Source organism: Sylvia atricapilla, chromosome 1 (assembly GCF_009819655.1).
Source record: "Sylvia atricapilla isolate bSylAtr1 chromosome 1, bSylAtr1.pri, whole genome shotgun sequence".
NCBI classification, from domain to species: domain Eukaryota; kingdom Metazoa; phylum Chordata; class Aves; order Passeriformes; family Sylviidae; genus Sylvia; species Sylvia atricapilla.
Window position 1 is genome coordinate 38,546,480 of NC_089140.1, and position 24,883 is coordinate 38,571,362.

The 24,883-nt window shown below is 38.2% G+C and overlaps 1 protein-coding gene across 2 annotated transcripts in view; it reads right to left on the bottom strand.

The window, feature by feature from the left end:
- THRB (thyroid hormone receptor beta) overlaps nucleotides 1–24,883 on the bottom strand; it is a 153,245-nt gene that overhangs the window by 24,746 nt on the left and 103,616 nt on the right. Inside the window, exon 3 of one of the 2 annotated variants that reach the window (XM_066320017.1) lies at nucleotides 21,603–21,667. In XM_066320017.1, coding sequence (XP_066176114.1) covers nucleotides 21,603–21,609 — 7 coding nt within the window. In that variant the 5' untranslated portion in view covers nucleotides 21,610–21,667. Of the gene's footprint in view, nucleotides 1–7,570; nucleotides 8,119–21,602; nucleotides 21,668–24,883 lie in introns of those variants that run through there. The other variant, XM_066320027.1, reaches the window with a different exon arrangement.

A 24,883-nucleotide genomic window follows, 5' to 3' on the forward strand; every position in this document is an offset into this window, starting at 1 on the left:
ACTCAAACACAATCATTTTCCCATACATATTTACAGTCCTATTTTCAAATTCTTTTGCCCGAGTTGCTGATCAAATAGAGTTCACATTTACGGAAAACACGGACTTACACAGTTTGTATGTAACCAGAAACACAGCTTTAAGGTGCAGAATATATAATGACGACATTTCAGGAGAGAAACTTTCTTATCGAGCTCACTGGTGAATAGCAAAGGAACTTAATAGCCAAGGAAAGCAGAAAAAAAAGCAATATACTTGCAAATGTCTCTTATAGATTAAGAAAAAGTGCTTGGAAATCCTCATCGCTCACCGAAAACCTTACGATCACCTAGCAACCTATGTTACTGCTGCTTTCAATTTTGAACAGGCAGCCTTCACATTCAAAGATGCATCTGAGCCAACTGATGCGACTGTAAGTTTAAAGCAAAACAAAAACAAAAGCAGAGATTATTTTTTTGTTGTTATTTAAATAAAATGCCCCTACCTTTCTTCTGAGAGTACGATGGCGACTGCACTTGAGAAAAAGTAGGTTTTTCTTCTGTGAAAAATTCAGGTTGGTTGTACTGATTCAGGGCCATGTCCATGTCAGAGTACTCGCTTTTAAACACGTTTCCAGGGTAACTACAGGTATAAGGCTGATTCACCGCCCAGGCCTGTTCCATATATATGTTGTTACTGTGCAGGACCTGAGCATCACAGCTGCTGTAACCCTGATTATCTTCGATATATGTGCAATAATCAGTGGACTGCATGTAGCAATTGCTACCAGCAGCTGGGTGCACTTCATATATCTCTTGCATACAGTAGTTCATTTTGTTAGCCTATCTCAGCTTCTACTTTACGTACACACACACATGCATACACACGCAGGCATGCATACACATGGATCGGGAGAGGAGCAATGAATATACACCAACAAAGTCGACTGCAAAACAGCCCGTTTTACTTCGGAGCAGCACCTGATGTGCTAAAATCCTATTTATATTGGGACGGCTTGTGAACTCCCCTGCCAGTCAAACATATTGGGAAGCAGATTTATGACAGTCAAAGGTCTTAATCTGAGACTGTAAGTTAATTCCAAGGGAAGATGGCAGTCAGGTAGCAATGACCACCAGACAAAGAAGCGACATCCTGACAACCCTCCTGTTCCCCCGCTTGTCTGGAATAATCATTTTATAAACCATTTCCAGCCTTTTCCAATATGATTAGAAAACGATTACTAAGGCGAGGACACAGTTATGTCACTGTAGTTGTCAACTTAAGTGTGAAGAATTATAAAGACTGCTTAAGAACTCCCAGAGGGGATACGCTGAAAATCCTAAAATCAATAATCCTGTTTTTCAGTATTAAACCATAGAAAATCCAATAGTGCTGCGCTGATGACCCAAACAGTAGTCTAGTTTTACAAAATTTAGCAACTTAATCTGTCATCAGCTTTATTGATTTTGTTTTACAGAATTACATGCATGAATCTCCCCAGCCCTCCACACACACACAATCCTCCCCACTGCCTGGTAATGAATTTACGGGAAAGCGGCTTTTCTAAACTTCAGTGATTTCAAGAAGTAATTTCTATTGAGTTCAACAGGTGGGAAACTTGAAAATAATATAATCAGCAAAAAGAACACTGCTTAAATATTATCAATAAGCTAATTGCTTTGCTATTCTGCCTTGTTATCTTTTCTGTTTCAGTAATGAAGTATTTTCAGAAGAGCTTTTTTTCTGATAACAGAACGAGGAAAGGAAGGAACATTTTTTTGCTCGTTTTGGCTCACCTATGAACTATGAATTTGGCAATGATACTACAACAAAAACTGTATGATATTTTAATTGCTTAATGCACCCCAAATTTCAGTATGGTTACTACGCCTTCTTTAATCAGCTATTCTTTTTTGATCTAAAAAATTATTTTATTTTTAACTTATATTAGCTTTTTTTTTTTTTTTTTTTAACTAGGAAAATGTGTTTTTTTTCTTCACAGCCCAGCTAAGATACAGTAAAACTTGTGAAGTCAGTAACAAACTGGTATCCCTTTCCAATATCTGTTCTTACTATTAGGGAGCTGAGTTATTACTGATTTGATAATGAGAGCTTTCTTATTTCACTCATTTTAAACTCAAGGACTGCCAAAATTACCATGTAACTTGGCCCTTTTTCTTCTAGGATCTTAAGCATACATCTAACAATCTTAATGAACATACTCTTAAACAGTCCACAAAAGTTCAGTGCAATAGATGAGAACTGGGCATGACATAGCCATATTTTTCCCTATTCGATATTGCTAAATACTTCAGACTAATAAAAACAGCCAACAGAGAAACATTTTCCCTTCCAACATACAACCATAACTAACCTATCTAAATAAGCAGCATTTCCAGTTAATGTTTATTTAACTACCAAATCCAGGACAATGATTAGAGAAGTTAAAATTCATATTTTGAGTTCTTCTTCCCCTTCTAGCTATAAAAGAAGAATATTTAACATGAATTTATTAACTTGATCAAAAAATAATAATACATTTGGTAAATCAAACTGAACCCTACTGAGATCAGTGCTACTGAAGTCAATGAAGTTGCCTCCAAAATGAACTTGTTCTGCTAAAACTCTAATAATTTAAACATTTTATTTCTGTAAGACGACAAACAGTTACTGAAATCCAACAAGTAAAACCCTAATGAACTATCATTCATTTACCATTGTCTAACTCAACAAATACCACTGTAAAATACAGTGTGAAAAAGCACACAATAAAAGTTAGTTTTCATTTTAATTCAGGCCCATCATCTAGATTTTACAAACAGTGAGTTGGTCTGTGATAAAAAGCACGTCTCATGAAGGATATGATTTTTCAATAATGGGTGTTCAGCACTTCATAAAAAAGCCTGTGTTTCATTCAAGAAATTCTGCAATAAATGTTTACACCAAAATCCCCCAACCATTCCCACTGAGGTGATGGGTTGGTAATACTACAGTGTATGTTACACATACAGTTTGCTGAGTTTACTTCTCCACACTCCCAATAAAACATTCCCAAGTACGGTACCTGGGTTGTTCATTTACAACAAAAAGGTCCCCTGTACCACCAACAGGAATTTTATGTAGAGCTCCCACAGAGGTCAGGCTGTGTTTTACAGGTTAGCAGAGCACAATACCTAGATACTTTTACACCACCTAGAAAAGTTTTGGAGAGCAGAGCTTTGAATTTTTAGTGAGATTTTTTTTCCCATGTGGATTTGTTTTGCCAGCAAAGTCAAAATTCCCACAAATCTTTTCTTCTCTTGGTTTTTTCCCCCCTCTGACTGGATTTAGGTTTGTTACTGAAAAACTAAACAGAATTAAACCTTGTTTCAATTCGGTTTAGTTTTTTTCAGTAACAAACTTGTTCCAGTCAGGAGGGCACCTGAGGAAAGGGTATTTCAACATGGCACAGCCTGTGACTTACCTTCTGCTTCAAAATAAAACCCTCCAACATTCTAATATTCTACTGCTATATCAATAATGCTTAGACATGTGTGACATGTACTATCTTTGTCAAGAGTTCCTTTAATACTGCAGGGAAACTAAATTACATGAAACTGTAAAGAATGAGGAAAAAAAGAAAAATGAATGTAAGACTTTTCCAACAAACAAACAAAAAAAAGAGAAACAATGCCAGGGAATGTGGGTTCCTTACCTGTGATATGCTAATATTAAAGAGATTTAAAGCTTTGCAGATTGTTGTTCCCTTGGAAACAAATCAGTTCAAAGAACACTGCAAAGATTTTAAAAACTGAAATATTCCTAAAATATTTTCATTTTAATCTTTTAGAGTCCAGTCCTGTAGATTCATTTCATGTATGCCTTTGAATTAAATTGTCTGACACAAGACAGTCAGACAGTGTCTTTATCAAAAGTCTGAAAGTGGAGTAGAATAATATTAACAGTTTTTTGTTTTGTATTCCGATTTGACTATTCATGTCTTTACATCATGTCATGTTGAGCTTTTGTTGCCTCCAGCAATGTAATATCACACTTGGAATTTTATTAGTTCACACGTGTCTGATAATGTGAACACATGGAAGTTAATCACCATCAGAATAAGACCTTCAATTCAAGCAAACAGGCCAGGGATAAAACAGAAATTTTGATACTGTAACGGCAGAGGATCCAAAGCTCAAACCTCTCATAGCCTAAGGTGTCAGTCCATTGTTCTAAAAGAGGCAGGAATTACTTGTTGAACATGTATCTGGAATGCCCCAAAGATTTTTATATACTCACCCCGGTGTAAATCAGAAGTAAGTCTAGCACAGTCAGTGATACTAACTGGGTAGGCAGAAATCAGGCTGAGAATACCTGTACGGAGGAGTCTGCAGAAGAGACTGCCTTACACTACACCATTCAGCTCTTCATTAACTCCTGTTTTACAAATTATGACTAAGACTTTTAATTAAAAACAACAAAATAACCCCATTAAGATGCACTTACTTCTTTTGTGACTTAGCTTGGTTACAGAAGCCACCAAAATGAACCCACATAACTGTTAAGGAGAGATAAAAATCCGTTGGACAACCCTCTGGATGCTACAGCCCAACCAAAAAAGGTCCGTGACACAGAAAAAAGAAGTATCATGGAGTACAATTTAATCTGCTGTGGCACATTACCTGCAAGAGTCCTATTCTCCTGACTTTTGCCAAACTGTGCAACCCTGGTCTAGAGTCCTGGGTATCGCAGTGCTGCAGACAGGGCCCCTGCATGCAGCTCTAAAAGATTCGGCAGTGTCGGTACATGGGAGGTATTGTACAGCATTCAAATCAGTCAGGGCAAAGTGCCACTTCTGAAGGACCAAATGGAAGGGTCTTATGCTGGTTGCTGTTCAGAGACGTAATGCATAAAGCTGAATAAATATCCAGGATTTAGTAAAAAAATCTTGCACATTTAAACATGTAGTTGCAAAGATTAAACATACCATTCTGAACTCCTCACAGTTTTGTATGCCTGTATTATCAGTTCCCAGTTTTGTAAAACAAATTTTTACACATTAAAAAATGTGTACAAAATAACTGTTATATTTCCTATTTATAGATTTTTTTGTTTCCTGAATTTTCTCAACCACTTCTGATGGTTTTGGGGAAAAAAAAAAAAAAAAAAAGAAATTAGATCACTGCTTTCCTGAGCAAACACAAATCTGCACTTTCATAACATGAAAGACAGATCTTCTCCTATCATAAAGAAAATACACTGAAAACTGCAACAGCTTTTGAGCAAAACTACTAATGTGGCTTTACAACACATAGGTTGTCAAACACAACTATCTCAGTGCCCACACAATGAGTTACCACGTCTCTTTAATGTATGCATTTGCACCACCTTATTAATTCACTTTACACGCTATGACCGAAGACTCAAAATGGTCCCTCAAATGTTTGACTATGCAAACTTGCTGTTAGAGATTAATCTAAGAAAACATCAAGCATCAAAATCCAAAATAGCAAGCATTTACAAGAACAGAAAATTAACTCTTCACGGTGTTGATTTTATTTTGAAAACTCTACTTGTGAACAAGTCATAAGGCAGGTTGGATTAAGAAATTCTAGTGCTGAAAAGTCACAACAGCATTTGACAGCTCCTGGAGTATGTCTCAGTGGAAGATAAGATATCAAAAAACCCATGATTTTGTCCATGCTACATTTACAATAGCAGTTGAAGGAAAAAATGCTAAATCTTTCTGACACAAAATTATTTCCTTGGGTTGGCAACAGATGCAGGAAGATTCAAACTAGCTGCCCTGTGGTACAAACCAGAGGAAAATCTTACTCAAACAGTACATCTCTTTTCTCCATGTGTACCAAGTTAGTTATTTCTCTAAAACTGTTCCTCTCACAAAACCCTCACTTCACCTTGGTTATGACATGACACTAAATTTGTCTGTGACTCATAAAATACCAGTGTGATGTGCCTTTTACTGAAATACTTCAGACTCATTAGTCTGCTTGAATAACAAAGAATGTCATAGTTTATATTTAAATGTTCAGATTCACTACAATTCCAGTTATCCCTCAAAATATTTTTGACACCTTGAATAAATTTGGTAAAAAGAGAACGGGAGCTTGCTCTTTTCTGATCAGGACTCCTCCAGGGTTTGTGCTTGCTTTTTCTTGCACTATTCATGACACGGATAGGTAGCACACAGTCTTGTCAGAACAAGACTGTTTGTTCCTTGAGATGTTGGCCAACAAATGGGCAAAAAAATTCTTGAATAGTTTTGACAACTTTTAAGATGGCCCCTGAACAAATATTACTAAGAGTAATTATAGACCTGTGACCCAGACAACCCAGTTGGTTAAGCCTCCCCATATATCAATAATTGGAAGACCCTGTTAGCAGACATCAGTTAATTACAGAGCTTATCTCTTGAGAAAGTAATGGCCAATACTTAAAACATGTACCTTTTTTGAGTCATTCCCTGCCTCAACTTCACATGAAAACATCAAGGTAGGAAGTTTCATTTGTTCAAAAATAAAACCAAGCAGAAAACAGGCTAATTTAGCTTGACATAACATAATTAACAGGCTCCTGGATGGGACTGTCTGGGTTTGGTAGCCTCCTGACAGCCTTTAGTAAGACGTTAAAGCGATCAACACCTGACATCTGTTAGCAAAGAGGCATTCTGAGGTAAAGCACAACTAAATCTAAAGAAATCAGGTACTTAGACCAGTTTAACTTTTTCATGAGGTGATATCCTGCCTGACACTGTAATCTTTCTTCCTGGAGTGACGCAAGACTTAAGTAAAAGAAAACAACTTGTAATCCCCCCTCTTCCCAATATACAGTAATTATTTTTTAGGCAAAAAGCAATGAAGAACTATTTATCCAAGTTTAAAGAGGAATAAGAATAACTTAAGTACTACATTTGTGCTAATACCTTAGCAACTGTGATGCCTAAAAGGAATTCCTTCAATGCTGTGTTGATGTGAACAAAACAACCTACCTCAGAGAAAATGGTTTATTCTCCTGACTAGTTAGGTAGAGACTATTCCTAACAAGAAGTCCCACTTGAGCTCTGTACATGCACTTACTGTGGCTTTGGGTACGGTTAATAACAAGAAAGAAGGCAAACAACACAGTCACAGGTGAGAGCTGAACACCCTGAAAGTAGAAAAGAAGGCTTTCTTTTTTGTCTTTTCATTTTTAATATATAAAGATATGCTTTATTTTAAAAAGCCAGGTTCAGAAAAGATTTTTGATCAGCTTATAAAGATCATAAAGAGAGAGACAAATACTTTTTAAATGCTCTAAAATAAGAGCTATTATTTTGTATTAGGCATCACGCAGAAAAGCCCGGTAAGTACTCATCACATTGTCATAAGGGCTCTTCACAAAGCTACTAAATTTAAAGAAAACTAAAACCCACAATTACCACTGATGACAAAAAAAAAAGGTTGGTAGCAAGAAAACATCCCCACATAATTATGCTTCTACCAATGGCCAAACCCCTGACAGTAAACAAAGACATAACCTGGCTTTGCTTTGTTGGTTTTTTTTTTTTTTTTCCCCAAATACAGCATTTGCTGTGCTCTTCATGAAGTCAGTTACCTTTACACTTTTTTTCTTCTTTTTGGTATTCCTGGGCACTTGACATGACTTGAAAGTTTGCTTTTGTATGGTCTGGTTGTAAAATTGTACTAGTCCAAGTTGAAGCATGTAGGCATTGCGGAAGCTGGTGTCCATTCCTCTGGATATCATAATTTTTGAAGTGTCTTTTCCTATAGAAACGATTTTCTGTTATGCCCACTACATTCCATTTCTGATTTCTGTCAGGAAGGTGAATCAGTCTGTCCCACAACAGGAGGCCACGTCCTGGATGTTTGGCAAATACTGCAGGGCTACAAACTGTTGGCTTTGCCAAAATCTTGCTCAGGTGTGGAGTTTTGGAAAGCAAGTGGTTCCCCAGCTCTCCTGATGCTGTGGTATTCCCGTGCATCTCCACTGGACTGCACTGATATGATGCAGAACCTTTCAGCCATGCCCATTCAGCCACCATAGTTCCCCTTCGGTAAAAGTGAATATAAAATTTTCCTGTCTGAGAATCCTGAAAAAGCAGGCAGATCTATGTGGACAGGCTAACACTAGATGTAACTTTCACAACATCACAACTACAACATGGGCCCCAGGGCAAGTTACCACCGATTTATTGCCTTGCTCATATGATCATTTGAGGTCTTGTAGGTCGAGGCTGGTCGTGAACAATTTTCAGATACTTAAAACACAAAACATCAAGGATTCAGCCTTGTTTGACTTTGCTCTTATCGTAGGCTGACCTGAGGGACACTCTGTTACCTAAGTGTGACATTCTTATGTGGGCATGCTTAGCAGTTCCGCTTTTGCTACCTACTGCCTTTCTCCGCCTGCGGTCACAGTGGAGTATCAGAGATGCTAATTTTATCACAGGAGCACAGACACTTGGCTCCAGTGTGGATAATGAAAAATACTAAAGCTGCATGATTTTATTTAATTGGTCATTGCTTATTCTTTGGTATAGAAGAAACTGAGATACCACTAGCTGACAAATTTGGAAAACTAAATACAGCCCAATTTCTATTTCTGGGCAGCAAAAGTAAAGTTGGTGAAATGACCCATCAAAGACCATATCCTGTATTTAAATAAAATATTTTATTCTGTATTATATGTAACAAAATTAAAATACAAAATAGCTGTTTAACTTGCATAAAGAAAATAGCAAATACCAGACATTTGATGACCGATATACGCAGTGGTTTTAATCACAGTAAGATTCAGCTGTTCTAATCAAGCTAAGAGTTAATTTTCCATCCATTTCACTCAGTAAAATATCATAGAAGTAAGCACATGCCAAGTCATTAATTTCCAGGAAAAAATGATTCAAAGTAAATCAGGATTTCAGCCACCTATCATAATATTGCTGTTTCTGCTGCCTTTGTCTTAGGACTTCTCTTAAGTGGAAAATTGTTAGTAAAGGACAAATTCAGAAAACTTAATCATGGTTGGTTTTAAGTACTGTTATCCTATGTTGATTCCTGTATATAAATACAGCTTTCCTCAATATGTTATTTAATTTTAGATGTAAACACCTTTTTTTCTGCCAGGAATACAAGCTCACCTGATATTTTCAGCAACAAGTCCATTTTTTCTACTCACTGTATCTCAGCTGGACATCAGTAGCATAAATTTGAGAAAGTACCTGGCATCACGGACTACAACACAAAGGGCAAGTAAGTTACCTACATAATTTGCCTTTACCTACTTCTAGCTTTGTAGATCTGCTCTTAGTTCAGACTTGATTTTCTAAGTAAAATTAAAAATTCTAAATGCAGGTAATAAGGCAAAAGAATATGACTTGTAGGAGGATAATCAGTTTAAAATAGAATAGTGAAAGTAACCCAGAAATACTAGGCAATATAAAAGAATATAAAAGAACAGAATGTAAAACTTTTTTTCATAATTTGAACACTTTGATATTCTCTTGACTTCATAAATTTAAGCTCAGAGGGAGAGATAGGATTTCTTTGATAAGACCCTCTGGGAGCTGAGAACTTCCCTTTAAGATCTGAACTTAGACGCTTTGTTTCTGCGGCACAGAGAGGAATTGTGCACTGCAACCCACCCTTCCTCTAGACTTTGCATAACCTCGAACAGTGTACCTGTTTCTGTACAAGTCTACTCTCCCTTGAGTTCCTTCACAGCCTAATTATCTCCCAGCAGGGATGATACTGCATCTTCACAAAATGCAAGAATCAGGCATATGCAATATACCCATTAAAAATATAGGCATTTCTATAATACACTCATATAGAGATCCATGCTTTGTCAGGTCCTTGAGCAGGCCAGTGATGCAACACAATTCTTGACCTTGTTTAGACAAGTCAGTTAAATGCTTAGTTACTCAGGTCTTGCTATTAGTCCTCAAGATCAGTGATTCATAATCCAGGCTGTTCATTCTCATTAGGCAAAAATTTCTAGATTTTTCCCCCAAATTTACCTTTGCTATTAAAGGCCATTTTGCTGTCTTTCAGCCTATGAGGATTGGTGTTAATTTTGATTTTAATTAAAACCCATACATTCATGACTATGGTAAAAATTCTGTTCCCTAAGTATTCAGAGAGGTGTCACACAAGGCTTACAGATTTTTACCTTTAACAGGTACAACAAAACCCTTCATAACTTAAAAATAAAACCAAAATATTATTTCCAATTTCTCTGCTTGCAAAGCATCTGTGGGACTTTGAAATATGATTATAGATACATTTAAACTATGAGGAGAAATTGATTCTATTACAGTTTTCATCATTTGGAATTTACCCGGGCAGAGTTAACCAAGGCTAGCCAAACATCAAGAAGCTATATCCTCTCTTTTCCTTTTAGTTCCCTCTGAAATTTGTCTCACTGTTTTGTCTGCCATGTTAGTTACAGTTCATTTAATTTTACAAGTTTCCATTTTATTTCACAAATTCTCCTCAGTCACCAGGGACATTTCACATTCAAGTTTTGCTAGTCAAAGATTAAGTTGCAAGGAACTGCCACTGAGGGCTCTTATATTTTATCTCCTTTTCTTGTACTTCATAGACTGTGGCACAGTGGATGTTCATGTCTTAAATTACCATTCATCTTATTATAATGTTAAATTATTTTCATGTGAGAACTATATTATATTATATATTATATTATTCTACTATATTATCTGTTATATTATTCTACTCCATTGGGTTTAACATACTACCTGAATTTCTCAAGGGCTTTTTTTTTTTTTTTTTTAAACAAAAAACATATATGAAATCTCCTGCATCTGCTCTTGATCCTGTCAACCCAAAATCTTTGAAAAAGGATGATAATGTAATTTTGTCTCAAGCCCTTACTTGGAAAAGAAGCATCTCTCTCTCCCTCTTGCTACTGTTAAAATGGCTATAATCAAGGCAGGAAGCAGTACAGCCTATTGGGATGAGCCATGACTAAAACCACAGGCCCTGTTTCAGAGTTAAGAGGGACTAACAAGCAGGGCCAGAGCTCTTGTCATCAAGAAATCATCAAGAAACTTCAAAATGCACATTGCAGCAATACCAGCAATACCAATCTCAGCAGTCAACATGTCAAAGGACTTCCTCAAATTCCCATCAGAAGGTTTTTTTAAAGGGGAAGTTCATTTTTATATAAGGAAAGTTCTAGCAGACAAACTGCCCATTAAGATTAACGAAAAGGATAGGCAAGGGGAATCCCTCAGAACTCTTTTATTATGGGCCAAAGCAAATACTCCTTAACGGATAATTGTGAAGGTTGGCCCTGACATGCAGTGTTACCTGGATGTCAGTATATAAAGGACTACAAAAAAATATGGAACAATTCACTTGTTTTCATCTCAGTGATGTGGGCGTTTTCCCCCAACTCTCTACTAGTATCTGCCGACAGCAGTCAAAGAAGCAATACACAAAAAACTCTCCCATTTTTAGCACAACTCAAGTGAAGAGAGGCATTACGTTGTTTCTCCAGAAAGATGGAAGGTAGTAGCCAGCCAGCCAGGAGGACAGTGTTTCCTGCTGGAATGAGCTGTATTGCAACTCTGAACTTTGATCCTGACAAAAACTCAGAGCACACAAAATATGACCAAAAACTGAAAGAGTGCCTCTTCCCATGCTCACAATAACCTTAGAGGCACTGCACTGAATTCCTCTGCTGTGCCCTGAGAGCTACACTGATTTTCCTTGCTTGGGATCTGTCTTGTTGCAATCAAGGCTGGATTTGCATTACCATTATTACTGTTACTGCTTTGTACCACAGTAGCTCCAGTTAACAGCTATATCCATTGGTGATGAAAGCTTCTGTGACCACACAGGCAATCAGTCCTTGCTCCTCAGAGACTGCCTACATTGCTCACACTTTTTGGGGGAACGCAAACATTTATTTTTCACCCTCAGCAACACTCTCTCACTTAGGCAAAAGGTAAATTAACAGTTCTGGGATGTCAGAGGGTTGCTGTTTTCCCAGTCACTAAGACAATTCCTCTAACACCAAAAACAAATAACAGAAAGCTATTTTACATTTCAAAACTGCTCACAGCAGAATTTCCACTGAAAATTCTCTCTATACAATATTTCAATTTGCAGGTTGATCAAAATAGTGGCAAGTAGGAAAGCAACTTACAGATCTCTGAATTGTCATTAACTTACTTGATTGTAAAACATACATAATAAAGTTTTTGTCTTTTTGGGTATTTGAGGTTTACTGAAAAAAGAGCAGCAAAGACAACAAGCACTTCACAGGTTTGGTTTTTTTGTTTTTCCATTGAAGTATGCAAGCATATAAGGACGCTGAAGTGGGTTGGCTTCAGAGAGATCAACCAAGGCAAATGTAATCAGGATTAGGACTGAGGGATGCACAGTAGGTTGATGAAGCAGCCTAGCTTGGTATGGACCCAGTCAAATAACACTAGAGGATTTTTACTTAATGACTTGAGAGAAAAATAGAAAAAAGCAACCAAGCTACAACTAAAGGACATGTCCTCAGTAAAGTTAACACCTTATTCACACTTTGTTCCAGCATTTTAAACCCCACAAAGTAACTGTAAGTAAAAGCACCTGAAGTTTTCATGTGTGTTTGCACTGGGAAAGACAAAACCATCTGTGCCAGACAAGGCTAAGGTTTTACTTCTTCTCATTAATCTTGCTGTCAGTTCACAGCATTTTATTTTCTCTCACTTATTTTGCTTCTCTCCCCTTCCTCTTTTCTCTCCCATCCTTCCATTTTCTCCCCAAAAGAAAGGATAGCATTTTCTCTTTATGCTTCCTTATAAAAGAGGGAAACACTTCACGATTGAGTTTCACAAATTTTAAACTAGGCTCATATGATCATTGAATAAGCAGAAGTATGGAGCCCAGCTCACAGACTAGCCAGACTCTTCTTTTTAAATATGCAAATTCTGCCTCTGTAAATGTGCTAAATAAAACCTTTGAGAACATACAATTCCTTTCCTAAATTTTTAAAATATAAAAATCACAGGGCCTATATGAAACAAAATTGGAGAGTGAAAGGGACTGTAGCAGGCAGAACTAGCAATGTCTACTGAAACCATTAGGTGGTTTTCCACATTTCAGAAACAAGTGTGTACGTGTAGCTTGTGGAAGTAAACAGCCAGGGTTATTTAATCCAGGACTGTTGTCCTGCTACTTGCTTCAGCAGTGGCAATGTTATAAAATATTTAAATATTACATTTTAGAATATGGATTTCAAGATTAAATTTCAGTATTTCCAATCTTTTAAGTATTAAATCATCATGAAAGAACTGCACACAGATAATTACAATAAACTTTGTAAACAGTTTCTAATTGCAAGAAAAGGAAATATTAGGAAACTCACAATAAACAGTGTAATATCTTTATCCTTGTTCTTGATATATCTAAATGAGCTCCTCTGTGAATCAGTGCAATCACTTTTTAAAAACATGTTAAATTTCATTAACTTTTAAAATAATATTACACATATGCTTAGCTCATCAAGAGCCAGGGTTGACATGATGCTCAAATTTCTAAACATGAGAAAAAATTAATCAGAGAAAAAGAATACCCAGAACAACATGACAGTTCATCTGTAAGTTGACCAGAGGCAGGTTCTGAGCACAGAGAAGCAAATGGTTCAGGGTTCAGGGTTTCGATATGCAAAGAGCTCTTTGAAAACCTGTCCTTTGAGAAATGAACAAGAATGGTATACACCAATATGGAATCTTATAGCAGCTACAGGTAAAACAAACCAAAAGAAATAAATGTCCAAAGCTAGCTCTATGGGGAAAAGCAGTAAAATACCAGGACACACCATGGAACTAGAACAATGGTGCTAACCAATACAACCACATAGATGCTAAATGCATTCTTCGCTCTCATAGTTCTGCACGACACATGGGAGGGAGTTTTTCTGAGAAGCAGCTATACCTGAACCACAGCGCTCACCTGGCTGCTATTCTCCAACAGGAGTCATATGGGGATACCCAGGGAAGAGTAGGAACAAAGCAAGCACATATGAGAGTTCCACCAGGAGTCTCTCAATACTCAGCTACTCCTCAGCCTGTCTGAGCCCTTGTGGCCTTTCTATAATGCAACAACACCCAATGGATCTCTCTTTGAACTACAGCCCAGTCTACTCTTCCGTACACCTCTGGTAAGAAATCCCAGTGTCTGTCTCTTCATGTGCAGAACCACCTCCCTCTATTGGTTTTAAAACAACATTGATTTAATTCCCCACAGACAGCAATCCACCTCTCCAGGACTCATTTTGCAGACTACTGTTTGTGTGAATACAAGAATGTTAATGGATGTTTACTCTCTTCATGTTGTGTTAGATAATTCTTGTAGTGCCTGGGAACCTATTAAAATAAAAGCGAGAAGACAAAACACCATTTTCAGAATATGGCTCAAAATACATAAACCAGATCTTTAAAAACAAATAAGTTACAGTGAAACCATTTAGGAAATCACTCAAATAACTTCACAAATCACTTCAGATTACTGCCACCTTTTTCTAAAATCTTGATTCTGAATTTTGCTTTCGTCATGAGTTTTCAAATCAATTCACATGGTCTATCCATAATCTCTCATTAGACGTTCCACTTCTTCCCACTGGGAAGGATTTGGCTGCTGCTTGTTAACAAAATCCTGGGGATACATGCACATCATTGCAACCCTTTCTTTTTTTCAAGGTGAAACAGTTCAAGTTATTTTGCTTCTAAAACTGCTTTATGAGATAGCCAGTATCTTGAAATAACACCTCCCATTGAAGGACGGAGGTTTGAGGAATGGCCAGGTAAAACAAACAAAGGTACTAAACCTAGAAGTCTTGACAAACATATAATTTGTTAAAGACAAAAAAGGGTAAATAAACAAATAAAATTTGCCCAAACAATGCAGTCAAAGTTTCTTCAGTAAGAAAGACAAACTTGGATGTGAGGAGAGATTCTTTTAACTTGCTTGGTACAGGTCTAAACCATTTTCAGAAACACAACAAAGCAATAGTCAAAGGCCTTTGTGTATGGTAACATTTACAAATTTCCTTAAGCATTTGTCTTCTTTTACAATAACAAACTCTGTAAGCTTTAAAAGCTCTGTAACAAACCTGATGCTTTTAAAGAACATAATGAGAAGTGGATTTAGTGAATGTAAAAGGTATTTTTATATGGAAATAACTGAAAAATGCCTGTTTGGATTGATCCTACAGTTTACTAACGCCTTTACAATTAGCACCAAAAAAAATTACAGTCGTCTCTACATACAGGGACCAATACCAAGGACAAGTGTTATAAGTTCATTGCTCTGACATACATCTTTCTGAAGAACTAAACAGCAGCTGTGGTCAGGCTTTTGAAGATCATAAAATGACAGGCTGCAACTCCTGTGGCAAGCAGAGAAAAGTGCTTTATTTTATAAGATACTGGAGAAGACTTAGAAAAAACAGGACATTTAACTCCTTTTAAATAACTACTCTAAAAACTTCTTGCCTGCAAAATGAACAAGTCCCTTTTATACTGACAACACTTTGCAGTCCTCCTAACCTGATGCCACAAGTGAAGCACAGTCTAAGAATTACACCCAAAATTTCAAACACAACAGGTCTGCTCCCATCAGAAACAACTTTCAGAAAAATGAATAAGCAAAACAAATAGCTCTGGCCTAAATAAAACTACTACAGACAGGGATTAAATATGCTGACAGATTGTTAAAAAACAAAATAGAAAGAAATATCAGCATTACCATAATGAAATGTACGTAAAATGGCTCCAAAACAAAAACAAAAACAAAACAACCCCCCCTAACAACAAAAAAAAAAAACCCTGCTAATAAAAAAAAGTTTGTTCTCTCTGTTCTTTCTGAAATCCATTCAGATCTGCCATCTTATTTTCTTTTTCTCTTTTTTTTTTTTTTTAAATGTGTGATCTTCTGTGGAAAAGACAGCAGGTATTTGTAAGTTGGAAAGAAAACACAACATATTAAAGAACTGCATAAAATTTGAAATATTACAAAATGTTTCTTAGACTACTTGACTTTTGTATATATATAGCACTTTTAAAAATCACTTTAAAAAATATTAAATTTTGAACCAAAAAAAGAGGTAAAATTAACCCAGAGTGTCTGTAACCTAGAACTTAGCAAGTGCGATATTTTTAACTGCATATTCAGAAATACGCTTCTAAGTAATAAGAACCATCATGGAATGATTCATAGCTTCATGCAAAAACATCCCACAATATAAATCTTGTTAACCTTTTGAAAATCCCCAAAAGCTCATTACAAAGCTGCTGAATCCTGGTGTAACAAAACCTTATATTAAAGTATTTACTGTCCTCCTAGAAAGTCCATTACTCAAAAGAAATAATACACTTGAGTTAGTTGGATTTTATCATGGTCTGGTAGGCAGAGAAGTGTCAGACAGTGATGTATGTCAAATTGAATTATCCTAGTGTTATAAATGCCTATTATAAAGTAGGCTTTTCACAAGATGTGTATTATATGATTAATAACTTTGTGGTAAGTATATAAGTCTTTATTTCTGCTGTTAGTAAAGAAAATTAGGCATAGTGGTAGTATTGATATAGTATGCTTAAACTGTCTGTTTGGCTGGGATAACATCCATTGAACATGTAAAGAAGACTCTGCTATTGATACACCTACTATCAGCATCTCCCATCTGAAGAAAGCATGGACCAAGGCCCAATCTGGAGGTGATAATGAAGACACAACCAAGAAACACACATGCTCTAAAAAGGCGGACCCAAGGAGGGGCCATGCAAAACAGTTCCTGGAATATGGAAACTAGTTTATGGAAAAATATGAATATTCAACGGATTGATACAATAGAAAGGGTATTTAAAGAAAGTCTCTGAAATAGCAGGGTGTGGACTTGGCTGAATGCCAAGTCACCCGGCCGGCCGTACGTTCCTTTTTTTCTATCTCCTAATTGTCTTATTTTCTATTAAGCCTATTTCTTAAAATTTACATAAAAAGTGAATCTCGTTTTTCACACTAGGAAAATCATTACAGAAATTCGGGAGAAATAATTTCTTGGCTGATGTTAAACAATAAACTGTTCTCCGCCTGAATTAATGTCAAGTTTACAGGGTAATGAGCATTACAGTGAAAAGACTCATGAAGAAAATGTGGCACCTTTCCTATCCTATTACTTTTCCCAGTTCTTGGAAACTACGTGCAACATCCTTGGAGACACTAGTTTTCAAATGGATTTGTTGCACAAAAGCTGATTAATTTTCTTCTCCAAATGAGGGACCTGTTTCAAGAAACGTTGCATATTAAATTCCACTTACTGAAAATATGCATTTATGACATTTAAATTATATTCCCCAATGTAAGCACTTAATTTTATTATAATTCCTATCTTGATCTAACTTCACAGTCATTACCAAATAGAACAGTGTGGATATCTGAGTAGAAGCACAATGACTGGGTTGATTTTGAAGCTGCCGAGTAAAACCTTGGCCTTACGGAAATCAGTGAAAGAACTGCTGCAGTTTTTACTGGAACCACTATTACACTCTTTACAGTCTCTCTTCATCTGCCATGAAGGTAAAAATTATGAGATTTACTGTATTCTACACATATTATTTTCTATGTTTTAGAACCCATTCTTAAATTTCTTCTTCAGTTTTCACTCCAATAAATAAAGTAAGATGAAAATATGTTTCAAGGTTTGTCCTGCATTTTTGGAGAAAACGTACAGAAGGGAGCCTTCAGTGATAGCTGTGGCCAGTGAATAGTGATGCTAAACCAGAAGCTTCATTACAGTGTTAAAATAGAAAGAAAATTTTAAAATTATTTTACATATTTACTTGAAAGTACTATTTTCTCAATGAGAAAATAACACTTTCCAACTTTTTTGGTATTCTATTGTGCAAATGTATGCACACAAAAGAACTTGCTCTTATTGCTAAGATAGTACTAATTTTATAATGCTGAAAAAGTCTTTTTTTCTCAGACACAACTCTGTGGGCAGCAATTGTTGGTGTCAACTCTAAAACTGCTGATGAACGCTGCTCTTGCAGCCCAGAAAACCAGTCATACCATGGGCTGCATCCAAAATAGTATGGCCACCAGAACAAGGAAGGAGAATCTGTCCCTCTATTCCCCTCTCATGAGACCCCACCTGGAGGACTGCATGCAGCTCTGGAGTCCTCAGGACAGGAAGGACATGGACCTGTGAATCCAGAGGAGCACCACCAAGATGACCACAGGAATCAACCTCTCTTATCTATAACAAAAGCTTGAAAAAGCTGAAACTGTTCAGCCTTGAAGAGGGAAAGCTCTGGAGTCTTTACTGTGGCTTTTTAGTATCTGAAGGGGGCTTATAAGAAAAATTTTTCACCCTGTTGCAACAGGACAAGGGGTAATTGTTTTAAGCTGGAAGAGGGTCGGTCGATTTAGATAAGATACAAGGCAGAAGGTTTTTACAATGAAGGTGTTAAAACACTGCAACAAATTGCTCAGAGAAGGGGACCCCAGCCCTGGTAACACATACAATCAGGTTGGATAGGCACCTGAGAAACCTGATGTAGTTGAAGATGCCCCTGCTCATTGCAGGGGGAGTGGACGAGACCACTTTTAAAGATCCTTTCCAACCCGAGCCATCCTGTGATTCTACAAAAGACAACCCACGTTTAATAAAAACAGTGTTTCAAAACAGAAAAGCTAAACTTTCAGATTTGCTTTGTTGCATTTAAGTGTGTGATGGCTCATCTGAAAACGATTTACTTTACCAAGCTTTAGTTAATGAGAAGAGAATGCACCTATCTCAAAGGTTCCTAATGCTCAAAGACATACTATGTCCACTTCTCCTAAAGCATCCCTTTATCTCAGTGTTTGCTCATCTGTGCTAGGTGTTAAAAAACCTGATTTGGCAAGTCTTGACACCTAGAACTGGCAGAGTTGCAAAAACAAACTGACAAACACTGTGTCTACAAAACCTGTAGGTCCAGCTTTTCACTTGTCTGCTTCATATGACATCAAGAATTCAATATCAGGTTGTTCATTAACTCTATCTGTATTGCTGGGTGAACTCTGACTGCATTCTAAGGAAAAGAAAGAGTAGCTTTGACTTTGTTTTTTCAACATTTGTGTTTCAGTTTAGCTTTTTGTGTGCAAATATTTTACCTCATACATTCATTCTATTTTTTAATTTTATTAACTTTTAAGTAAGGGCTTCTATATTTCTGAAATCCTTCCATGATATCCATAACTCTGAAATTCCCAAAATAATTTTGGCAAACTAGAACCCTCCCTATTAAAACTCTCTCTATTACAAGCTATAGGCACATAAAATAATCACACCAGTACATATTTTTAAAGATGAGATGTCAAAATATTCAAAATACTTTTCTTATAGAAACTGCAAATGTACTAAAGCGTGGTTTTACTGTCAAAGTCAAATTCTACCATCTCCTGTCAGAAAAAACTTCTCTAAATTGCACTAGAACCTGACGGCTTCCAGGCAGTGCCTACAAGTGGAAAATACACACTGCAGTAGAAACATAACATATGGGGAGAAAATTATCTATCAAAAATACAGAATAATACAGCCTGTTATTTTAGCCAGCTGGTTTGGTTTCATATTAGATTCCGCGCCCATATTCCAGCGACTCAGTAACAGAATCTAAACTTCCATTATCATTCATTAGAAAAGGACTCGTCTGGCCCTGGATCATGGTATTTATGAAGTTTTTATACAGTTTGAAAGACTTTAATTTCATCCATGCTTCTCGTCACATTTACACTCATGTAGGAAATGTCATTCCTCTAACCAGAAACAGAAAATATGAACTGCTCATAATGAAAAGTGTTGGATATCTGCAGCTGTACAAACAGTCATCTCCATCTCAACACTTTTTATTTTTTTTCCTTGATGATCATTTTTTTTTTGCACATATTTGTTCTGCTGACTTCTGTCAAAAGAAATATAGATCCTTCCAATTAGGCTTTGTGTTTCTCTGAGCTTAGCAGAGCTGCCCTGCCAGGGGCAAGTCCAGAGAGACAGGACTGATTAGAGTGCTAGTGGAAAATCTCCACAAATCCACCCTCCACAGGAAGCCAAAGACCCAACAGATAAGGTGAGGATAAAGTGGGTACACTGCATTTCCTTCCTCATCTCTCGCCATCACACAGCAGAAGCTATTAACTGCTCCCTCCAAAACCACAGCGACGTCACGCCCTCTAGTAAAATGCCATAAAACACAGTTTAGCATGAGACAAGGAAGTGCACAACAAAGAGCTGGAAGAGACCAATACATGCCAGCGCTTTAAATTCTTCCACAACAGGTGCTTGCCAAATGAGATCACCATGCCCAGAACACCTGCAGGACAATGCAAAACCACTCCAGCAGTGCCTGCCAATGCAGCCTAAGGACACTAACCCCTTCCCGATCCTCATGTGGCAGTGATGCTAAGTCAGAACCTGACACACCAACCAAGGGTCAGTATTCCACTTCTTCCCACAAAACGCCTCAACACTCTCTGCTTCCTTCTTATATTTGTCTCTGCTTTAATGGGCAGCAAAGAAACCATAAAAAGACACACCTTTTCATATTCTCAAATAGTAAGTTTTACTATGAATGCATGTATTTACATAATACTCTGTTTCTTCCAATGAATTCCACCCTCTACCTCTTATCTAAGCAACCTAAAGTCCGAAGAGCATCTTTGTTGGTGAATGCAGCTGTTACCCCTTGCTGGCCAGTACAAATGATGGGAACCTTCTAGAGAAAGGGAAAAGAAAATTGACCTGCATAGTCAAGTAAAAATAAACTTGGGCAGAACACTAGGAATACAGTCTTGTTAGTGATGATTTTTCCTATGTAGCACTTGCTGTATTTTGCAGGGTTTAAAAGGTTCCATTTATGCACTCGGCTCTTGAAATACACATTGACAAAAAGTATCAGTAAAGCATTTTCTTAGGCAAAATGATCAAGAGTAGAACAAATTCTGGAATTCTGAAATCATCTGGCCTTCTATATGATCTCCACATAATAAGCACATCCTTCTAGACACCTTGCTCTGGGATTAGGTACATGAGGTTTCTGACATTGCTAATTTATGTGTAACCTTCAGATGCTTTGCAACTGGCCAGGATAAGATGGTTAAGCAGGCTTAAAATGGTTAATGGTCATGTCAATTCTGCATCTTCAGTCCACTTGCAGACCTAGTAAATAATTCTCTTAGGTGTAGTTGGCAAGCTAGGTAAAATAAGTTTGACTGTCTCACTTTGAAGCTCAGGGGATATGTCCACATTACAAAATAACTTAGGCCAGGATACTCAGCAGAAACAGTTCCTGTGCTGGCAGCTTCAGCAGGAATGCTGAAGCTGGGATGTGCACTTAGAACAAAAAAACAACTAGGTTCAGGAAGGCAAACCAAAGATAATGAAAGTTCCAAAAATGGTGGGGAGGATTACTATGTCTCCCACATCTCTATGCTCTGGATGGAGGAAAGACATCCATTCCCAGCACCAATGAATTCAGAAATTGTTAAAGAAGCATTTTTCAATAAATATTTAGCAATAATCACTCCAGAAAGGCAAGAAATATTGTACAGATGTTGTTATTAAATATTATTACCTGACATACTGCTGGGAGTTATGGATATGTAATCATTCTTGTCCTTCTTCTGTCACCAATGTCACCTGCCAAAAAAAAGGAAAGAAACCCCATGTAATATGTTCATAAATGCTCATCTGCAGAATACCACGAACATTCAACCAAGATGGAACTTTCTGGATCTCAAATAGCACGGTCCATGCCTGATGGCTTAATGCATTAAATTCAAACCACTTTGCTTAGCTGCATGAGGTAACAAATGTAAATAGGGTCCAAAACATGGTGGACTGGAGGAGTTGTGGTTAACAGGGATTAGAAGCAACATATAAAAGCTTATGTCTACTGATGCTGAAAAAAAATGCTTCTGTCCACTTCATGGAATACTTCCTTTTTTTTTTTTTTTTTTTTTTTTTTTTTTTTTTTTTTTTTTCAAGAAGTTCCTGTAAGTCTCATATGTGACTTTAGGAGCTAATTGGTTTCTGCTTTACAGTTTCTAATGATATATGCCCGTTACTCTCCGGTTCAGTAAAAACAGAGGATTCAAAGCAATTAGAAATTCTCCGTCACATTTACATCGATTCTTACTCAGTAATTTGAAACTCAAAAGTCTACTGACTCTTCCAAAGTTCTGAGATGTAAACAGCAATTTTACTCATATGGCAGAAAACTAATTTACATGTACTTAACACTTAACTTTTGAAGAATGACATCTTCTATTTTATTAACAAGACATCTGTAGCTGTGAAGAACTGAATCTGGGATTTTACAGCCTTGTTTTTGACATTTAGATCATGTCCCCCTTTCATATGTCCATACATACACACACACACACACACACACACACACACACACACACACACACACACACACACACACTGACCTACTGGTTTTTTTCTGTTTGGTAGCAAAGATCAAAGCCCTGCAAGCTAATTTAGCACCAGGACAGAAACTCATGGATACCAATTAAGACAACATCCTTCAACCATGTCAGTATTTATACCAGCCCTCATGTTTTTCACACGGAGGCATCACAGGCAGCATGTCCTTGTTCAGCCATCCCTGCCCAAAACACAGTGCCCAGCTGGATGATCCCAGCTCGCTCCCTAATTTAAGCACCAACAATCCAACCCAAGCAGAGGCAATCCTAAAGGCATTACTCCAGAATAGCGACAAGATCTCATTAGAATTTTTAAGTAAGAAATCCTGGGCCTAACAAGTGACCCAAATAATGCCTGTGGAAAATCAGCCTGAGAACAGAATCATGCTCTCTTGAACATCAATCCCCTTGTACTCAGCACTGGTGAGACCACACCTCAAACACTGTTTTAGGTTTAACTTCACTTTAAAAGAACATTGAGGTGCTGCAGCATGTCCAGAGAAGGGCAACAAGGCTCCTGAAGAAAACACATCCTATGAGGAAGGGCTGAGGGAGCTGGGATTAGCCTGGAGGAGGCTCAGGGGGAGCCTCATCCGTCTCTACAACTCCCTGAAAGGAGAATGTAGTGAGGTGTGACTGCAGTGAGAGAACCAGAGGAAATGGCCTTCAGCTGAGACGGGGAGACTCAGATTAGGTATTACATAAAATTCTTCATTGATAGGGTGGTCAGGCATTGGAACACGTTGCCCAGAGAGGCTGTGGAGTCACCATCCCCAGAGGGATTTAAGAGGCATCTGGATCTGATGCTGGATGATGTGGTTTAGGGGTTACTGTGCTAGTTCTGGGTTGATGTTTGGACTGGACGATGATCTGAAAGGCTTCCTCCAGCCTTGCTCATTCTGTGAACAGAAAATACCACTCTTTTAATGTTAGTGTGGAACTAATATCTTAGAGAGGAATTACAGCCTCTTTCAAATTGTCATGATCACCATTTTATGTTAAGAAACTGGCCTTTGTTAACAAAGTTGTGGATTTTATTTCTCTCCCTTTATTCAGTGCCACAGCCCTGTCCCTGTTTCCTCTTGGCCACCGTTTCCTCACACAGAGAGCCTTTCCCTTGAAATAAATATCCTCCCCTAGCAGCGGGCTGAACACGGAGCGAATCCGCTGCGCTTAGGGGTGGGTCAGAAGGAGAGAGCAGGTCTGCCGGAGTGCCGGGTTAATTAATGTACCTGCGACGGGGACCTGTACCAGCCCCTCGGCCTCCGGGGCGCTCGCACCCTCCGGCTCAGCTCGGGTACCGCGGGCGGCACGCCTCCGCCCGGGGCGCCGCTCCGCGCCCCGCTACTCCGGACGGGCTGGGAGGCGGCGACACGGCCCGGGAGGCGCAGGGCGGCGCCGCAGGGAAGGGGCGCGGGGAAGGGGCGCCGGGAAGGGCCGCCGGGAGCAGCCGCGGGGAAGGAGCACCGGGAGCAGCCGCGCCCTCCCCGCCCGCAGGCCGAACCCGCCTGAGGCGCGGCGCCGCAGCGCCCCCTGGCGGCCGCGCGGGAGCGGCCCGCGGCGCAGCCCTCAGCGCCATTCCCGGGTTTTCCCGTCGCTCCGTGCCTTCCTTGCCTTGACCGCGCGTGTCTGCATGGAGCTTGAAATTAAAGTAATTGCTAGTCCAAAATGTCGGAATTGTTCATGATTTAAAAACAAAACAAACCACACCGCCAAAAAAAAAAAAAAAATCCCAAATCCAAAAAACAAACAAAAAAAAAACCCACCCCAAAACCCCCCAAAAACCAACAACACCCCCCCCCCCAAACAGTAAGGAACCAAAGAAACCCCAGCAAACAAAACACACAAAACACCCCCACAAGAAACAAACACACATACACCCCCCTCTCCCAAATAAAAAAGTAGGAAAAAACCCCAAACAAACCCAAAAGTTATATATACTTTTATATATAAAAGTTTATATAACCATATAGTCTCTGGACCTGGAAGGGACCCACAAGGATCATCAAAGTCCAGCTCCTGGCCGTGCACAGGACAACTCCAGGAATGTGATCCTGATGGGTCCCTTCCAACTCAGCAGATTTTATGATTCTGTGATTCTGCGGAATCACACGTGCCTGGGAGCGTTGCCTCGGGCTCCTGGAGCTGTGACAGGCTTGGGACCGTGACCACTTCCCTGGAGAAACAATTTATTTTGTCCTTTCTAATTTCCTAGTAATCTGAAATGATTTCTCCCTGTAGTATATTATACTGAATGGAAAGTACTGATTTCAGGATATAATGTTCATCCTCTTTGCAAAGCAAGCAGAACTTACTGAAGTTTTACAGAAGAAACTTCTTTACATGAGGGATGCAGAGCACTGGAACATGCTACCCTGGGAAGTCATGGAGTATCCCTCTCTGGAGACATGTAAAACACACTTGG